Source organism: Rhizophagus irregularis, chromosome 24 (genome assembly GCF_026210795.1).
Source record: "Rhizophagus irregularis chromosome 24, complete sequence".
In the NCBI taxonomy this organism is placed as follows: domain Eukaryota; kingdom Fungi; phylum Glomeromycota; class Glomeromycetes; order Glomerales; family Glomeraceae; genus Rhizophagus; species Rhizophagus irregularis.
Window position 1 is genome coordinate 1,580,242 of NC_089452.1, and position 14,502 is coordinate 1,594,743.

At 24.9% G+C, this 14,502-nt stretch overlaps 2 protein-coding genes across 2 annotated transcripts; both read left to right on the forward strand.

The window, feature by feature from the left end:
* Nucleotides 1-10,642: 10,642 nt before the first annotated feature.
* Nucleotides 10,643-10,989, forward strand: OCT59_016044 (uncharacterized protein; the record flags this gene model as incomplete). Its single annotated transcript, XM_066132215.1, has 2 exons — nt 10,643-10,676; nt 10,748-10,989. 2 exons carry the CDS (start codon nt 10,643-10,645, stop codon nt 10,987-10,989), a joined length of 276 nt encoding a protein of 91 aa, XP_066003224.1.
* Nucleotides 10,990-11,800: 811 nt separating this feature from the next.
* On the forward strand, nt 11,801-12,902 carry OCT59_016045 (uncharacterized protein; the record flags this gene model as incomplete). The annotated part of the gene is made up of 2 exons (XM_025308578.2): nt 11,801-12,053; nt 12,133-12,902. 2 exons carry the CDS (start codon nt 11,801-11,803, stop codon nt 12,900-12,902), a joined length of 1,023 nt encoding a protein of 340 aa, XP_025185937.2.
* Nucleotides 12,903-14,502: the final 1,600 nt, after the last annotated feature.

Genomic DNA, 14,502 nt, shown 5'->3' on the forward strand with positions numbered 1-14,502 from the left:
AAGTTTCTCCAGCAACCTTATCCATAATAATCTACGCCTGAGCCAGGTCTGGATCACGTTGCGGCTAGTTATTTTTTGACTAACTACACTATGGTAATAAACCTTTTCTAAAGGAAAAAATTCATCTATACTAATAACTATTAAATCTAATCCCAATTTCTCATTTCAATGTATTTTATCAATTCCTCATAATAAATCTCCTGTTGCTCCTGTTGCATGTTTTAAATAATCCTGACTTTGTTAAAACCTTTACAAAGATCATAAATACCATTTTTGATATTTTTGACAATTTATTTGACCTGGGCTAATATCAAATCTCACCCATGGTGAGAAATAATTTTTTTTAAAAAAAAGTTAATCCCTAATAACCCCCCCCAAAAAAATAATTTTTTTTTGTTTCGAAAAAAAAATCAAAAAAAAAAAACAATTTTTTTGGTTACTATCTATGGTTGTGAAACAATAAGAAAAAAGGAAAAAAAGGAAAAAAGAAATAAAAGAAAAAGAAAGAAAAAATAATAAAAAAGAAAATAAAAGTACACTTATATCTACAAATAAATTTTTACAATATGAACAAAGAAATTAAATGTAAGTGAGAAAGTTTCTAAATTATTAAATGTCCCAAGAGATTTATTAGCCACTAATAATTAGTCTGAAAAAGATATTAAATTTTGAGAGAATTAAAAATCTAATATTATTATATTAGTAATTCTAAGATTAATAAATTATGCTTGTACTTTTAGTTCAGATGCCTCCCTTTTAATGCTGCTAAAATATCTTCCACACCACCAGGATATCCACTGGAGACACTGGAGACACTGCTCAAATGTGTTTGTAAACGATCAAAAACATTATCTCCTGTCAGTGTTTCTGATGTGACATTAATGTGAGTATACAGTAAAGTATTACGGCAATAATATACAGGTATGAATGGACATGATGCTAATCATACTAGTAATTAATTATTGATTTAATCATGTTTCGTCCAAGAACAGTGAAAATTTTCTATAATTTGGAATCCATAAAGACTCGAGTGATAGACAGTGTTGTTATTATATTCATTTTCATACACGGGAAAGATACTAGAAAATGCGCTTGGAATCTGAATGTTCTTTATACCCTCATGGAATAATGATTTGACAGGTAAGCTGGCCACATTCAACCAAAATATATATGAATTTTCTCCGCTCCTTAAATGAATCACGAATTAAAATATTGATGTTACACAACTATGATAGATAAATCACAATTATCGCTGATTATAATATGATGTTTTTGTTGATTAAAATTCTCTTTCTCACAATATTTCTCTTTAATATTTTCTTTTCTATTGCCTTTTCTATAACATAATAATTCAAATTTAGACAGTAGTCTATTGCATGTTTATTAGCTGTATATAAATTTTTATTAATATTATGCATTTGTAATTGTTATTAAAGTAAATTCAGCAATTTTATTATATAGTTCGTAAAGTAAAATGAAAGAAAGTTTTTTTTCAATTTTACTAGACTTGATACTATTCTTTCATGATTTATCTTCAGATTCTTTGCTATTTTCAGCAGATTTTTCTTCTTGTTAAGTTTAAAATATTAGCTTTGTAATCGATGTCTATATAATAAAAAACAATAAAATAAAAATTAGCCTGACTCTGTCTACATTCTAAAAATAAAAATAAAAATATATTATTAGCTTATTATTTTCGATACTATTATCTTAAAATTAGACTTTATTAAACTTTAGTTTAATCTTCATAAGATGTATATAATAAATTTAGTTGTTTTTTAACTATTTCTTTATATAATTTAATATTCATTAAATATAAACAAATAAACATAATAAATGAATAAATATAACTTATATCTTGTGTAATTTATTTTTATTATTAAAATATTAATGCAAAATTGTGGCAATTTCCAGGGTCCGTGCTCTTGATGATGTACTTTTTAAGCCATTTTCGTTTGAAAGACTTCAACATATTAAAAAATGTAAAAGGTTACAAGAGAGATTGTCTGAAGAAAAGTGACTAATTTCAATGATTAAATACTTAATGAAATTTTATTTATTATTACAAATAGTCTAAATTACATATTATTATTTTCAGTATTTAATTTATGATTATGTTAAATTATTTTATTAAACTATTTATCAATAAAAAACTTTAACAATTGAATTTGACAATAAAGATAATGTTTATAAATTGTTGCAAAATATAACACTAAGATTTCACTTTGGAAAAACATGCAGCGTGACAGTAGCGTGACGCCCGCTTCAGACGTTTAACAGTCACCGTTACCTAGTGTATCAATAAACTAAACCATTCTTGGAATTAAAAAGAAACTTTATTAAATAGATTATTCCAAAAAAAAAAAATCATTTAAAAAATAATAAAATCATTTCAAAAAAAATAATAATAATCTTTATTCATGTCAAATTCAGATAAATAAAGATTTTAATTATGTATTTTTACAGTTTCAACCATATGGGACCATTATTTTATTTTTATAAGAATTTTATGATTCACTGTAAGCATAAATTTGATCGGGTAGAACATAATTTAATACCATTCTTTTGTTATACATACAATATGGATGACATAAATAATGAAGCAATATGATCATACTGTAATTTACTATATTTAGTATGGTACATATAAGACACATCAAAGGAGAGTTTGCTTTTATCTGCTTGATCACTAAAACTAGTTAAAAAAGGCAACATTTTAGTTCTAATTCACGCAAAGATTCTAAAAAAAAAGTTTTCACTATGATACATTTTTAACAAATGCTAATTATTAATAATAGTATAACACTATAGTTGAACATTTGATCTTATAATGCAATTGTAAATGTTGTAAATTACATACTAAAAGAACTATTTAATTTTTTCATCAAATAGACTTTTGTTTTATAGAAATTATATCACGTGATTAGAAGTTAATTTGCTTTTGGAAAACAAAAAAGAACTCAAAGAAAAGTGTTATTGAAACTAGTGAAAGAAATAGAGGAAAGAAAAAACAAAAGGTAATTATATTCAATAAAGTTACAGGTAGTTTCAGTTTTTGAATTTAAGATACCTTTAGTAAGCCATTTTTTCAAAACTGATAAATAAAAATTCCTTCATTCTGCTAATATAATTGTCCATTTTAAAATTAAGCATAGTGTACTATGGTAACAGAATCTGATCTACTTCACTTTGTAAATACTTTTAATGTAGTTAATTTTCGATTGAATGCTCTATATTAATCTATTTATACTATATGCATTATCAACTTATTTCATTTTTAAATACATATATATCAAATGAGACAGACTGACAAAAGTTATACTACATTACTATTTTTGACAAATGATTCAATTTTTATGTGTCAAATGGGTTATATATACTGACAAAATTTGAGTCATTTGCTAAATATATACAAATTAAAATTTGATCTTCTAAGCTATATATGTGTAAAATTATTGTTTATAATATGATAAAAAAATTAAAATATTGGTGTAACTATGAGTAATACTTGTAATATCAATGCAATATTAACTGTCATATTGATATAAATTTATTCAAAAATTATATTATGCCATATTTGGCAAAATGATACAATTTTGTCATAATATGACAAAGAATAGATTCAGTTATATATTTCATGTATTAATTTTTTTTCATTTTTATATCTCAATTCATCAGCCTGAGTCATACTATTTACAGAAGATTTTTTTTATTTAAGACTCCTTTCCATTAGTAAAATTTTGATTTTTTAAAATTTTTTATTGAATGAAAAATGTTAATTTGATTAGTAATATTAATAATTTCTTTCAATTTTTCTAGTTCTTGTCTTGACCTTTTTTAAGTGAAGGAACAGATTTCCCTGATATAAAAGACAAGGTGTGTATTTTTTTTATTTTGCAATGATAGGGCTACCCCTTAGCCAACCAAGACTTAGGGGTATTACTGGTGACAAACCCCGGTATATTACCATTCTGGGACTCTCATCAGGTGCCCTAACTTTGTAGTTGATAAAAGTCTGCTTATTCTGGAGGAGGAATTCGCTATGTACCTTCTTTTATCACTAAATAAAAATTTTTGCACACTACTAATAATTTCTTTCTTATAACAGTTAAATATAGAACATTCATGTTATACAAGTACATTACTGGAAAAGAATTATATAATGTATATAAAAAAGAAAAAAAAATTATTAAAAAAGATAATTAAAGGTTCCATTTTTACTAAAGATCATTCTATTTCTGCTGAGGGTCACTTCATTTCTACTAATAATCATTCTATTTTATTTTTCCAAAATTTCTTATAAGAATACTAACCTTATTAATTTTGTTATAATATCCTTCAAAAACTTGATGAAAAATCTAATATTCTTCCATTCTGTAAATATGTTTTAATTTTAATATAAAAATTAATAAATTTGAAATATTAATTTTTTAGTTTTTAAACAATAAATTCAAAATTGGAAAATAATCAATATATAAATATATACTCACATTAATAAACTTTTTGAGTAATTTTCTTTATGTTCATATTTAGGGATGGCAATGGTCACGGTTATTAACCAGTCATGACCAGTTATGACCGTGACCGATATCGGTCAGTCAAAGGCTTCTGACCGACCATTTAACCGACTGTTTAACCGATTATTTAGCCCTTTTTTAATTATTTAGCCTTTTTTTACGAACTTAATCAATAAAAAAAGCTAAATAGCATTTTTTTTGATTAAATTACACTTTCTTCTTTTTAACGAATTTTAATCAAGAAAAAAATGTTAAAAAGTGATCGGTTAAATGGGCCATAAATTTAATATTTTATATTCAAATTATGTGACAAATCTTGTGATATAATTTAAAATTTTTCCTTGTAGTTAATGAATAATTAAAAATAATAAAAAAAAAATATTGTCTTTAAAGTAAAATCTAGCCTTTATATAATATGAATTTACCAAATTAAGTCATAATATTTAACTTATTTAAAAATATATGAAATAGAGGTTGGAACCGACCAAAAAAACCTTAATCGATTAATAATCAATTAACCAAGGGCCCTAATTGATTAATAATCGATTAATATTAAAATATTAAAAATTTTTTTTTTTTTGACCACAGATTGCACCAAATTGTTTTTCATCATACATTTAGTTATAGGAAAGTCTTATTTATTATTATTATCATTAAAAAATTAATACAAATTCTTCCAAGTTCAGAGAACACGTGACCAAAAATTCACAGCTCTGGGCCGCATTAGATAATTTGACCAGAATTATGGGTTGATAATTTTAATCGATTAACTGATTTTTGAGATACCTTAATCGATTAACCGTCTTAGTCGATTAATTAATCGATTAACCTTAATCGATTCTGAACTCTAATATGAAATGTTATGAAATTAATTTTTTAAAAAAAATTTTTATTTTTTATCCAGATATTTATCTGGGTAAAACTGTAATTATCTGGATACCCAAAAAAAAAATTTATCCAGGTTTATCCAGTTGAATCTGCCAACAGATCAAATATTACTCTGGATGCTTTACATAATAACTATATATTATTTTATGATAAATTATATTTAATAATACTGAATTTTAGAGCTATTGTGTAATGAATTTAGTGATTATAATTATATATATTGTATAATTTTTATACAAATTAGATAATCATAAAATGATAGCATGGCTTAATCAAAAAAAAGTTGTAGATTTTGTGGTTCCACAATTTCTGTGTTCACATTCAATTCTTGGAGGTGATTTTCTTATTAATATTAGTTTATCTTTTTTGATTTTCTGGTAAAAATCAGAAAAAATTAACAGTTTCAGACATTATCTCAAAGATGTTATTGAGAAAACATTATTTTAGAAAAATGTACTGCAACTGTTAATTAGTAAACTAATAAATTGAACTTACCATTAGATGATTGATTCATCATCATTATCATCCCAGTAAATAGTTTTCGTATAAATTTATACCCTATATATGTCTAAAATATACAAAATATCATTATTTTGTATTAAATTTATGCCGATCCAAATCACATTAATAAAATGATTTTACTAAATCACGTTAAATTTGTACAAAATCGATATTTAGGAATGAAATCATACCAAATTTATAATAAATATTTATTTAAAATATTTTAATAAATTCCATATAAATTTACATATATTTTAATTATTTATTCCGTATAAAATTATTTGACCATAATTTGTACAAATTTTGTATAAAATTTGTATTACTACTTCTCTGCACTTGATAAATTTCCTTAAACTGTACTTATGTATGTATATGAGTACATATATACATATCATTATTCATATTAAATATATATGTATATGATTATGAACACATATATACACATCTTTTATTTATATCATTTAAAAATATAAAAAAAAAATTTCGGGAAACCCAAAATTATGTATCACGTGTATCATGTGATATTAAATTAATAATTACCGCAGCTTCAGCTGCGGTATAGTGAAAAAAAATTAAGCTTTTTTTGGCAAAGCTTAATTTTTTTCTCTCTTTTTCACCTTTTGCTTCCCCTCGATTTCCTTTCACCTCCCTCTCTTTCACCCTTTCCCTTTCCCTCACTCCTATCCCTTCTTCCCCTTTTTTCCACCCTTTCCCCTTCCCTCCTTTCAGAAATAAAATGGTAAGTTTTGAAGGGTTCGCTTCAAAACTTTTTTAGAAAATTTATTTTTTAAAAAAAAATTAACTTTTTAGGAAACGTTTTCTAATGTTTCCTTTGTTTTTTTTTGTAGCGGGAATTAGTTTAGGAGCTTGAAATGGTGAGTTTAACTTAAATTATATATTTTTTTATTAGAAACGTTCTAACTGAACATTTCTTTCTTTTTTGTAGGTTTGGTTTCTGGAAATTTAGAATTCAGAAAACAGTAAGTTTTGTACGTTTTACTACAAAACTTTCATTTTTCTTTTTCTTTTCTTTAAGAAACGTTCTAACTGAACGTTTCCTTTCTTTTTTGTAGGTCTTTTTAGGTGATTCTTTCAGTTTCCTTAAACACGAATTTGGTAAGGTATTCAATTTTTTTTAACTATTTTTGTTAACAGTTTCTAACAGTTCATTACTTTCTTTTATCTAGACGGTTCTCTTTCTGGTGGGTAATTTTTTTTCATTAATTACTTTAATTTAATGAACCCTATTAATGGTTCATTTTTATCTTAGATTTTGCCGATTCTCTCAAGTGAGTGTCCATTTTTTTTCACTTTTTTATTTCTTCATATTCATTATTAACTTGATTTTCTTTTTTTTTGTAAATTTCAGCTTCTCTTTAGGTTTTCTTTCTTTTTTAGGTATTGCCGATTTTCTGGGTGAGTGTACAATTTTATTTTCATTTTATCTATTTGTCTTCATACTAACAATTAATCTTTCTTCTTTAGGTTTTGATGTTTCTTTTTTTATATTTTAATGTCTCTTTGGAAATAAAGGTGGGTTTTTTTATTGTTTGTTGTTTTTTTTTGTCATCTTTGGTACTAAACTACTAAACTTTCTTTTTTTAGATTTTGTCTTCGTTCCACCCTTCAAATACATGGGATTTTGGTAAGAAATCGGACAATATCATGTTTCTATATATTTCTTTAACGAAACGTATACTAACGTTTCAGTTTTTTCTTCTTTTAGAAGACCAAGTCTTTGGACGCGTAAAAACTTGGTAGGGTGGAGGAATTTTTTTGAACTATTCTTTGAGAAACATTTATTAATGTTTCTTTCTTCTTTTTAGGTAACCTATTCTTTGAACTTCCGGATGTGGATTTTGGTGGGCATTTTATTCTTAGCTATTTATTTTAATGAAACGTTTTCTAATGTTTCAATTTTTTCTTCTTTTAGATGGTTCTTCTGGTCTCTCCAGATGCAGCATTTTGGTAAGATTGTCATTTTTTTTCTTAAAATTTTTATTTTGACAAACATTTTCTATCTGTTCTTTTTACTTTTTAGACAGTTCTTCAACTCTTTAGATGTGAAACTTCAGTGGGAGTAATATCTTTTTGTTTTATTCCGTCTTTTATTATGTCTTCTAAAAACAGTTGCTAATTTATATTTTTTTCTTTTTTAGCAGCTTAGACACAGATCTTGGTGAGAAATCAACTCTCAGTTAGATGCATGAGATAGGTAAGTTTCGAAAAAAAGGAATTTGAAACTTAGAAAAAGGTTTTTTTTTAATTTTTTCCTTTTTTTTTTTGTAGTGAAGTTGGCTCCAGCTTGGAAACCAAAATCCCAAGTAAGTTTCAAAAAAAGGAATTTGAAACTTTAGAAAAAAAATTTTTTTAACTTTTTCTTTTTTTAGTGATCGAATGCTTGATTTATACGTGATGTGAACTTTAGTATAGATTAATATTGATACAAAATAGATTTAGATTTAGATAGTTAATACAATGAAGCTGTATTATAACTTTGAGTAAACTGTAATATTACTTTAAATAAACAATATTTTTAATTACATATATTAAACAAATATAAATAAATTTGGTACATTTTTGGCAAATATTTGGCTTATAGATGGCTCAACATCAGCATAAATATAGTTAAAATTAGAATGAATTTGGAATTAATTCAGAACGAATCAATTCAAATTTTGTGCCAAACGGGCTCATCCTTGTATATTGTATATTTTAATATATATTTGGTACAAATTTATACAAAAACTATTTACTGGGCATTATTTTGTTCAATTTCTAAGGCTGGCAAGTAGTAGAGAATAAATAAATAATAAATTACTTTATCAATATTTTAGAAAGCAAAGCCATTCTTACTATAATCCAATAGCTTTAATATAAAGATTATTTTTGTGGAATAAACAAACCACTTTGATTAAATGAATAGTTTATTTTAGATTTAAGCACTAAATTTGTCTTTAGTCTTTACTTCTCTATGAAAAATAATCATTCAATTTTTGTAATTTTCATATATATGGAAACCATACAATTATCATAGTTATTGGATAAAAATAACCATAAAATTTTGTTTATATGCAAAGTGTATGATGGTTATACAATCTAAATAAATTATGCAATGTATGTAGAAATATATCCCAACCAGGTTTGTGCTAAATTTGTGTCAAACGGGCTAATCATTCAACATTTATTCAAAATTTGTACTAAAAAATAATATAAAATTCGAACAAATTCTAAACAAATATCATATTATTAACCCATTTGGCACAAATTTGGCACAAATTTAGCACAAACTTTTTTTATAGGGCAATTCTTTTCTTGTAGAAATATCTTCTGAATTTCTGACTCCTTCCCCCTATAAAGCCTATAAAGCCAATACAGTATTTTCCTTTAATTATATATCTATTATAAGAGGATAGTAGATCTTTCCATTCTCAAATATACACCACTTTGTCAGGGCATTACTGCCACCTATCCAATGATACACTTAATCAAATGTATATTTGGTTAAATCTTTACTGTTTTTTTTTCACAGTGAATTACAAATCTATTTGTAACTATATATAATTTACCTTTACATATTCCACAGTGTCAAAAATGTTTCTGGCTTGTTGAAATTTGGCATTAGCCTGAGTAAGCAATATCACTAATATACACAGTTGGAAGTCGCCATATTTTTTGTATGATTTTGTATACAATTTACATATAAATAAATTTTAGCATATGGTCATTATCTTCAATTTTTAACTACTAATTAAATCAGGTGATCAATCAATAAAAAGTTACCAATAAGATAGATATAAAATTGGTCAGCATTTTACTTGCACAAGTTCATGCTATTAATACAAAATTTCATAAATTCATAATCTGAAATTGCAAAACTATATAAAAAGAAATTATTTGATTTGAATTTTTTATTAAATAGATTTTTTAATAACCAATTTGTTCTTTTCTTTTATTAGCTTTAATAACACTTTTCTTTGAGTTTTTTTTTGTTTTTACCAAAAGCAAAATTACATTAATAATTTATAAATACTAATAGTGAACTTCTCATTACATGATACCTTTATTAAAACATTTTTCAAAACTGATAATTAAAAATCCCTTCATTCTGCTAATATGATTGTCTATTTAAACATTATTAAGCATAGCGTACTATGGTAACAGAATCTGATCTACTTCACTTTTGCAAATACTTTCAATGTAGTTAATCTTCAATAAATCTAGATACAGTACTATCAATTTATTTCATTTTTTAAACACATATATGTCAAAAGTGTCAGACTATACTACATTACTAGGTTTGGCAAATGATTCAATTTTTGTCAATCTTGATAGAATAGATTTAGTTATAAAAATTCTGTCAAACGAGTTATTTGCTAAATATATACAAATTATACAAATTAAAATTAAATTATATATGTCTTAATTTTTTAACTGTCATATTGATATAATGTTATTCAAAAATTATATCATGCCATATTTGGCAGAATGATACAATTTTGTCACAATATGACAAAGAATAGATTCAGTTATATATTTCATGTATTAATTTTTTTCTTTTTATATCTCAATTCAATCTCAATTCATCAGCCTGAGTCATATTATTTACAGGAGATTTTTTTTATTTAAGACTCCTTCCTTTTTGTAATTTTAAAAATTTTGATTGATTTTAAGATTTTATCAACCAGATTTTAAGAGATTTTACAACTTATAATTTTTTATTGAAATTAATTAACATGAGTACATCTGAAAGCTACCCTGGTCAAAATGGTATGCCTTATAAAATGTTAATTTTGATTAGTAATATATAATAACTAATAATTATCTTTTAATTTTTTTAGTTCTTATCTCTTACATAAAAAAGCAAAAAATAAAGGCTTCATATTGTGGATTCTTGAAAAATTACCATGATATCATTGTTATTTCAACTATTTCAGACAACTGGGATAAGCTTAATAATACTTGGGCTGTTTTAAACAATTGGAAAACCCTTGATAATCTTTGGGCTGGCCGTTTTTTAAGTGAAGGAACAGATTTCCCTGATATAAAAGACAAGGTGTGTATTTTTTTTATTTTGCAATGATAGGGCTACCCCTTAGCCGATCATGACTTAGGGTATTACTGGTGACAAATCCCGGTAACCATCCCGGGACTTTCACAGGTCAAAAAGTGAAAAATCAGGCATTAATCAGTCACCAATCGGTCACCAATCAGGTACCTGATTGTGACCGATTGGTGCCTGATTTTTCACTTTTCGACCTGTGTCTTATCAGGTGTCCTAACTTTGTAGTTGTTAAAAGTCTGCTTATTCTGGAGGAGGAATTTACTATGTATCTTCTTTTATCACTAAATAAAATTTTACACACTACTAATAATCACTTTATAACAGTTAAATATAGAACATTCACATTATGCAAGAACATTGCAAATATACTGGAGAAGAATTATTAAGGAATATAAGGAATATAAAAAAGAAAAAGAAAATCATTTAAAAATAATTGAGGTTTCTGCTAAAGATCAGTCTATTCCTGATAAAAATCATTCCTTTTCTGAAGATTATTCTATTAAAGATTATTCCATTTCTTCCAATTCTCCCAAAGATTCCATTTTTACTAAAGATCAGATTATTCTATTAAAGATTATCCCATTTCTTCCAATTCTCCCAAAGATTCCATTTTTACTAAAGATCATTCTATTACTGCTGAAGATCACTCCATTCCTACTAATGATCATTTTATTTCAGCTAAAAACCATTCCAAAATTTCTTATAAGAGTACTAATTTTTCTAATTTCTGTTATGATATTCTTCAAAAACTTGATGAACAATCTAATATTCATCCATTCTATAAATATGCGAAAAACAAGAAGATTCAAATAAAATTATAAAAAATCAAATGGATTTATTTACAATAAATTCAAAATTGGAAAATGATCAATATACAAGTACAAAAGAATTTGAAAATGATATTCGTCTCATATTTCACAATTGTTATACATATAATGATATGGGAAGTAAAATATATTGTCTGGGAGAAGAATTAGAATCCGCTTTTAATAAAATATGGACAGAAAAAATAATTTTTCATGTTAAACAAAAGGAAATGTTAAAAAGAGTGAGAGATACTAATGATGCTGGTTCATCTTCTGGTAAATTATATACTGTATTATTTTTCTTACTTTTTACATTTATATTAATATTATTAACTTTTTATATGTAATTTATTAGAACTTGTAACAAAACAAATTCGAATTTTAGAACAAAACAAAGATAAATTAGTATATAGACAAGTTGTAAATGATGCTTGTCTTATAGCTTCAGCATATGAAAATCTTGTTGCAGGTAATATTATACCTTTTATTGAAATTTTAAAAACATTCCTATCAACAAGATCAAAAATGTCATTATTTTCTGCAGATGAGGCTGTTCTTCAGGCAATTGTTGAAAGCCTTTTACCATTGAAATATCGTATTCCTGAACTTTCACTAGTAATGGATGGTACAAAATTAAAAGGTTTTGGCTGTTTTGGATATTCTGATATTTTTGTTTTAAAAGGAATAGGTGATAGCAATGTTAGTTTAGAATTAAAATACATTTCATTGGTTAAATTAATTGATTTAATTAAAAATTATAAGAATAAATTTAATGCAAATGATCTAGAAAATCTAGATAAAATTATTGAAAAAGAAAATGAAGAGGTTTTGTTAAAAAGATCATATTCATATTGGTCAAGAGAATATGGAGAAACCAAACAAACAACTATAGGAGAAGTATTAGACAATGGGGTTAATCAATTGAAATCATATATGAATGTTATTTCAAATGGAAAAACAATTAATTATTCTAGTTCAGGAATATTTGATGAACGGGTTAAAATAACTAAGTCAAATCCTAATAAATTAAAAGGATTTGTTATCTTGGTAGTTGGCTTTCATCATGTTTTATGGAGGTCTGTAGAAGAAATAATATCTAATTATTCATATGATAATAAGGTTTAAAATATTTTTTCCTAGTATATCATATTAAATTTATTAACTAATTTTAGATGCAGTTATTATTTATTCCTTCCTCAAGAATGATAATAGCATTAAAGGCATTGTTTGATTGTAAAGTAGTAGCAGACTAGTAGTAGTATCATTTCTTATTACATATTACCACCACATTTCATAATCTATCAAATAAAATAAGAATAAGGAAACTTAATAAGCATAAATTTATTTGTCAATAGGAACTACACATATTTGATGAGATGATAGTCTTTATTTATACTTAATCCATTATGTGATAAAATGTATCAAAAATAGTTTCTGTAAATGGCTGAAATGCATAATGCATATTATAAGGTTTAAATGCTATCTAGGAGTTCAACATATATACCATTTTAAGTAATATTAAAATTATTATAATTTTTATAGTATATATCTAATTTGTTAATTTGCTAAAATCATTCCTGAATTCGGATATAATGGTTGGTTCAATTTAATAAACATGTAATGTCGATAAGTGAGATAAACTTATTTTTATAAATTTTTCTTTACAAAAAAAATTGTCAAATAAGATTACATTGTTTTAATATAGAAAGATTGCCATCAACTGAAATCATCTGTTATCTAATAATTATAGCCATGTTTATTTATTTTAATATGGTTTTTTACATTATATATTAAGTACGCTTAAATTTTCTATAAATTATTATTGTACAGAACTAGTTTCTTTCCTGTTTGCCCGATATTATTTTAGTCCGCAGTTCATTTCAACGATCGAAAAAAAATAGTCGGTTCACGTAATATATTTCGAAACGTATAATATTGTGTAATTTTCTATTTAGGAAAAGACATCGATGTTGCATGTATGTGCGCATGAACTTTGTAACGCTATTCGCTTGTTGTACTGTACATCATCACGTGCCAGGCGGCAGACGAATATAGTACGACTGTACGTCTGTACGAGTACCTCATTTTATACTCTTATTATTTTTAGTCTGGCCTTTTAGGTTTATTGTACCGGAATCATTAACTTCTTTGTTTTTAACTTAGATTTTATTTTCCAGTAGTTGCAGTAGCCCACACCGTACTATGTATGATATATTAATTAGTAATAGCTTTCTTAGTTTTATTATTTTTATTTAAACAGAAATATAAAAGTCACAATAAATCAAAGAAAGTATTAAAAATAATACAAAGTAAAGAAAAACCATGATAGAATCCTAATAGCATAAATAGCATAGTAAATTAAGCAAGTTTTAAAATTTTAAATTTATACTGCTAGCAAACCTTATAATATAATATTCATTAAAAAAAAATAATTAATTTATAAATTTATCAAATCGTAAATAAAATCTCTAACAAAATTCTTTATTGAAAAAAAAATTTCAAGCCAAAATTCTCAATACCCTTATTATTACTGTATTAAAAATTATTTTCAATAGAATTTTCTATTAAAAGACTTCTAACCGAAATTCTCCATAAAAAAAAAAGAGTTTTCTATAAAAAATTTTTCAACCAACAAAATTATCAAAAATAAAATATCCCCTATTAAAGAAAAAATTTATAACGAAAATCTCCTATTATATAAAAAAGCAATCTGCAATGAAATTTC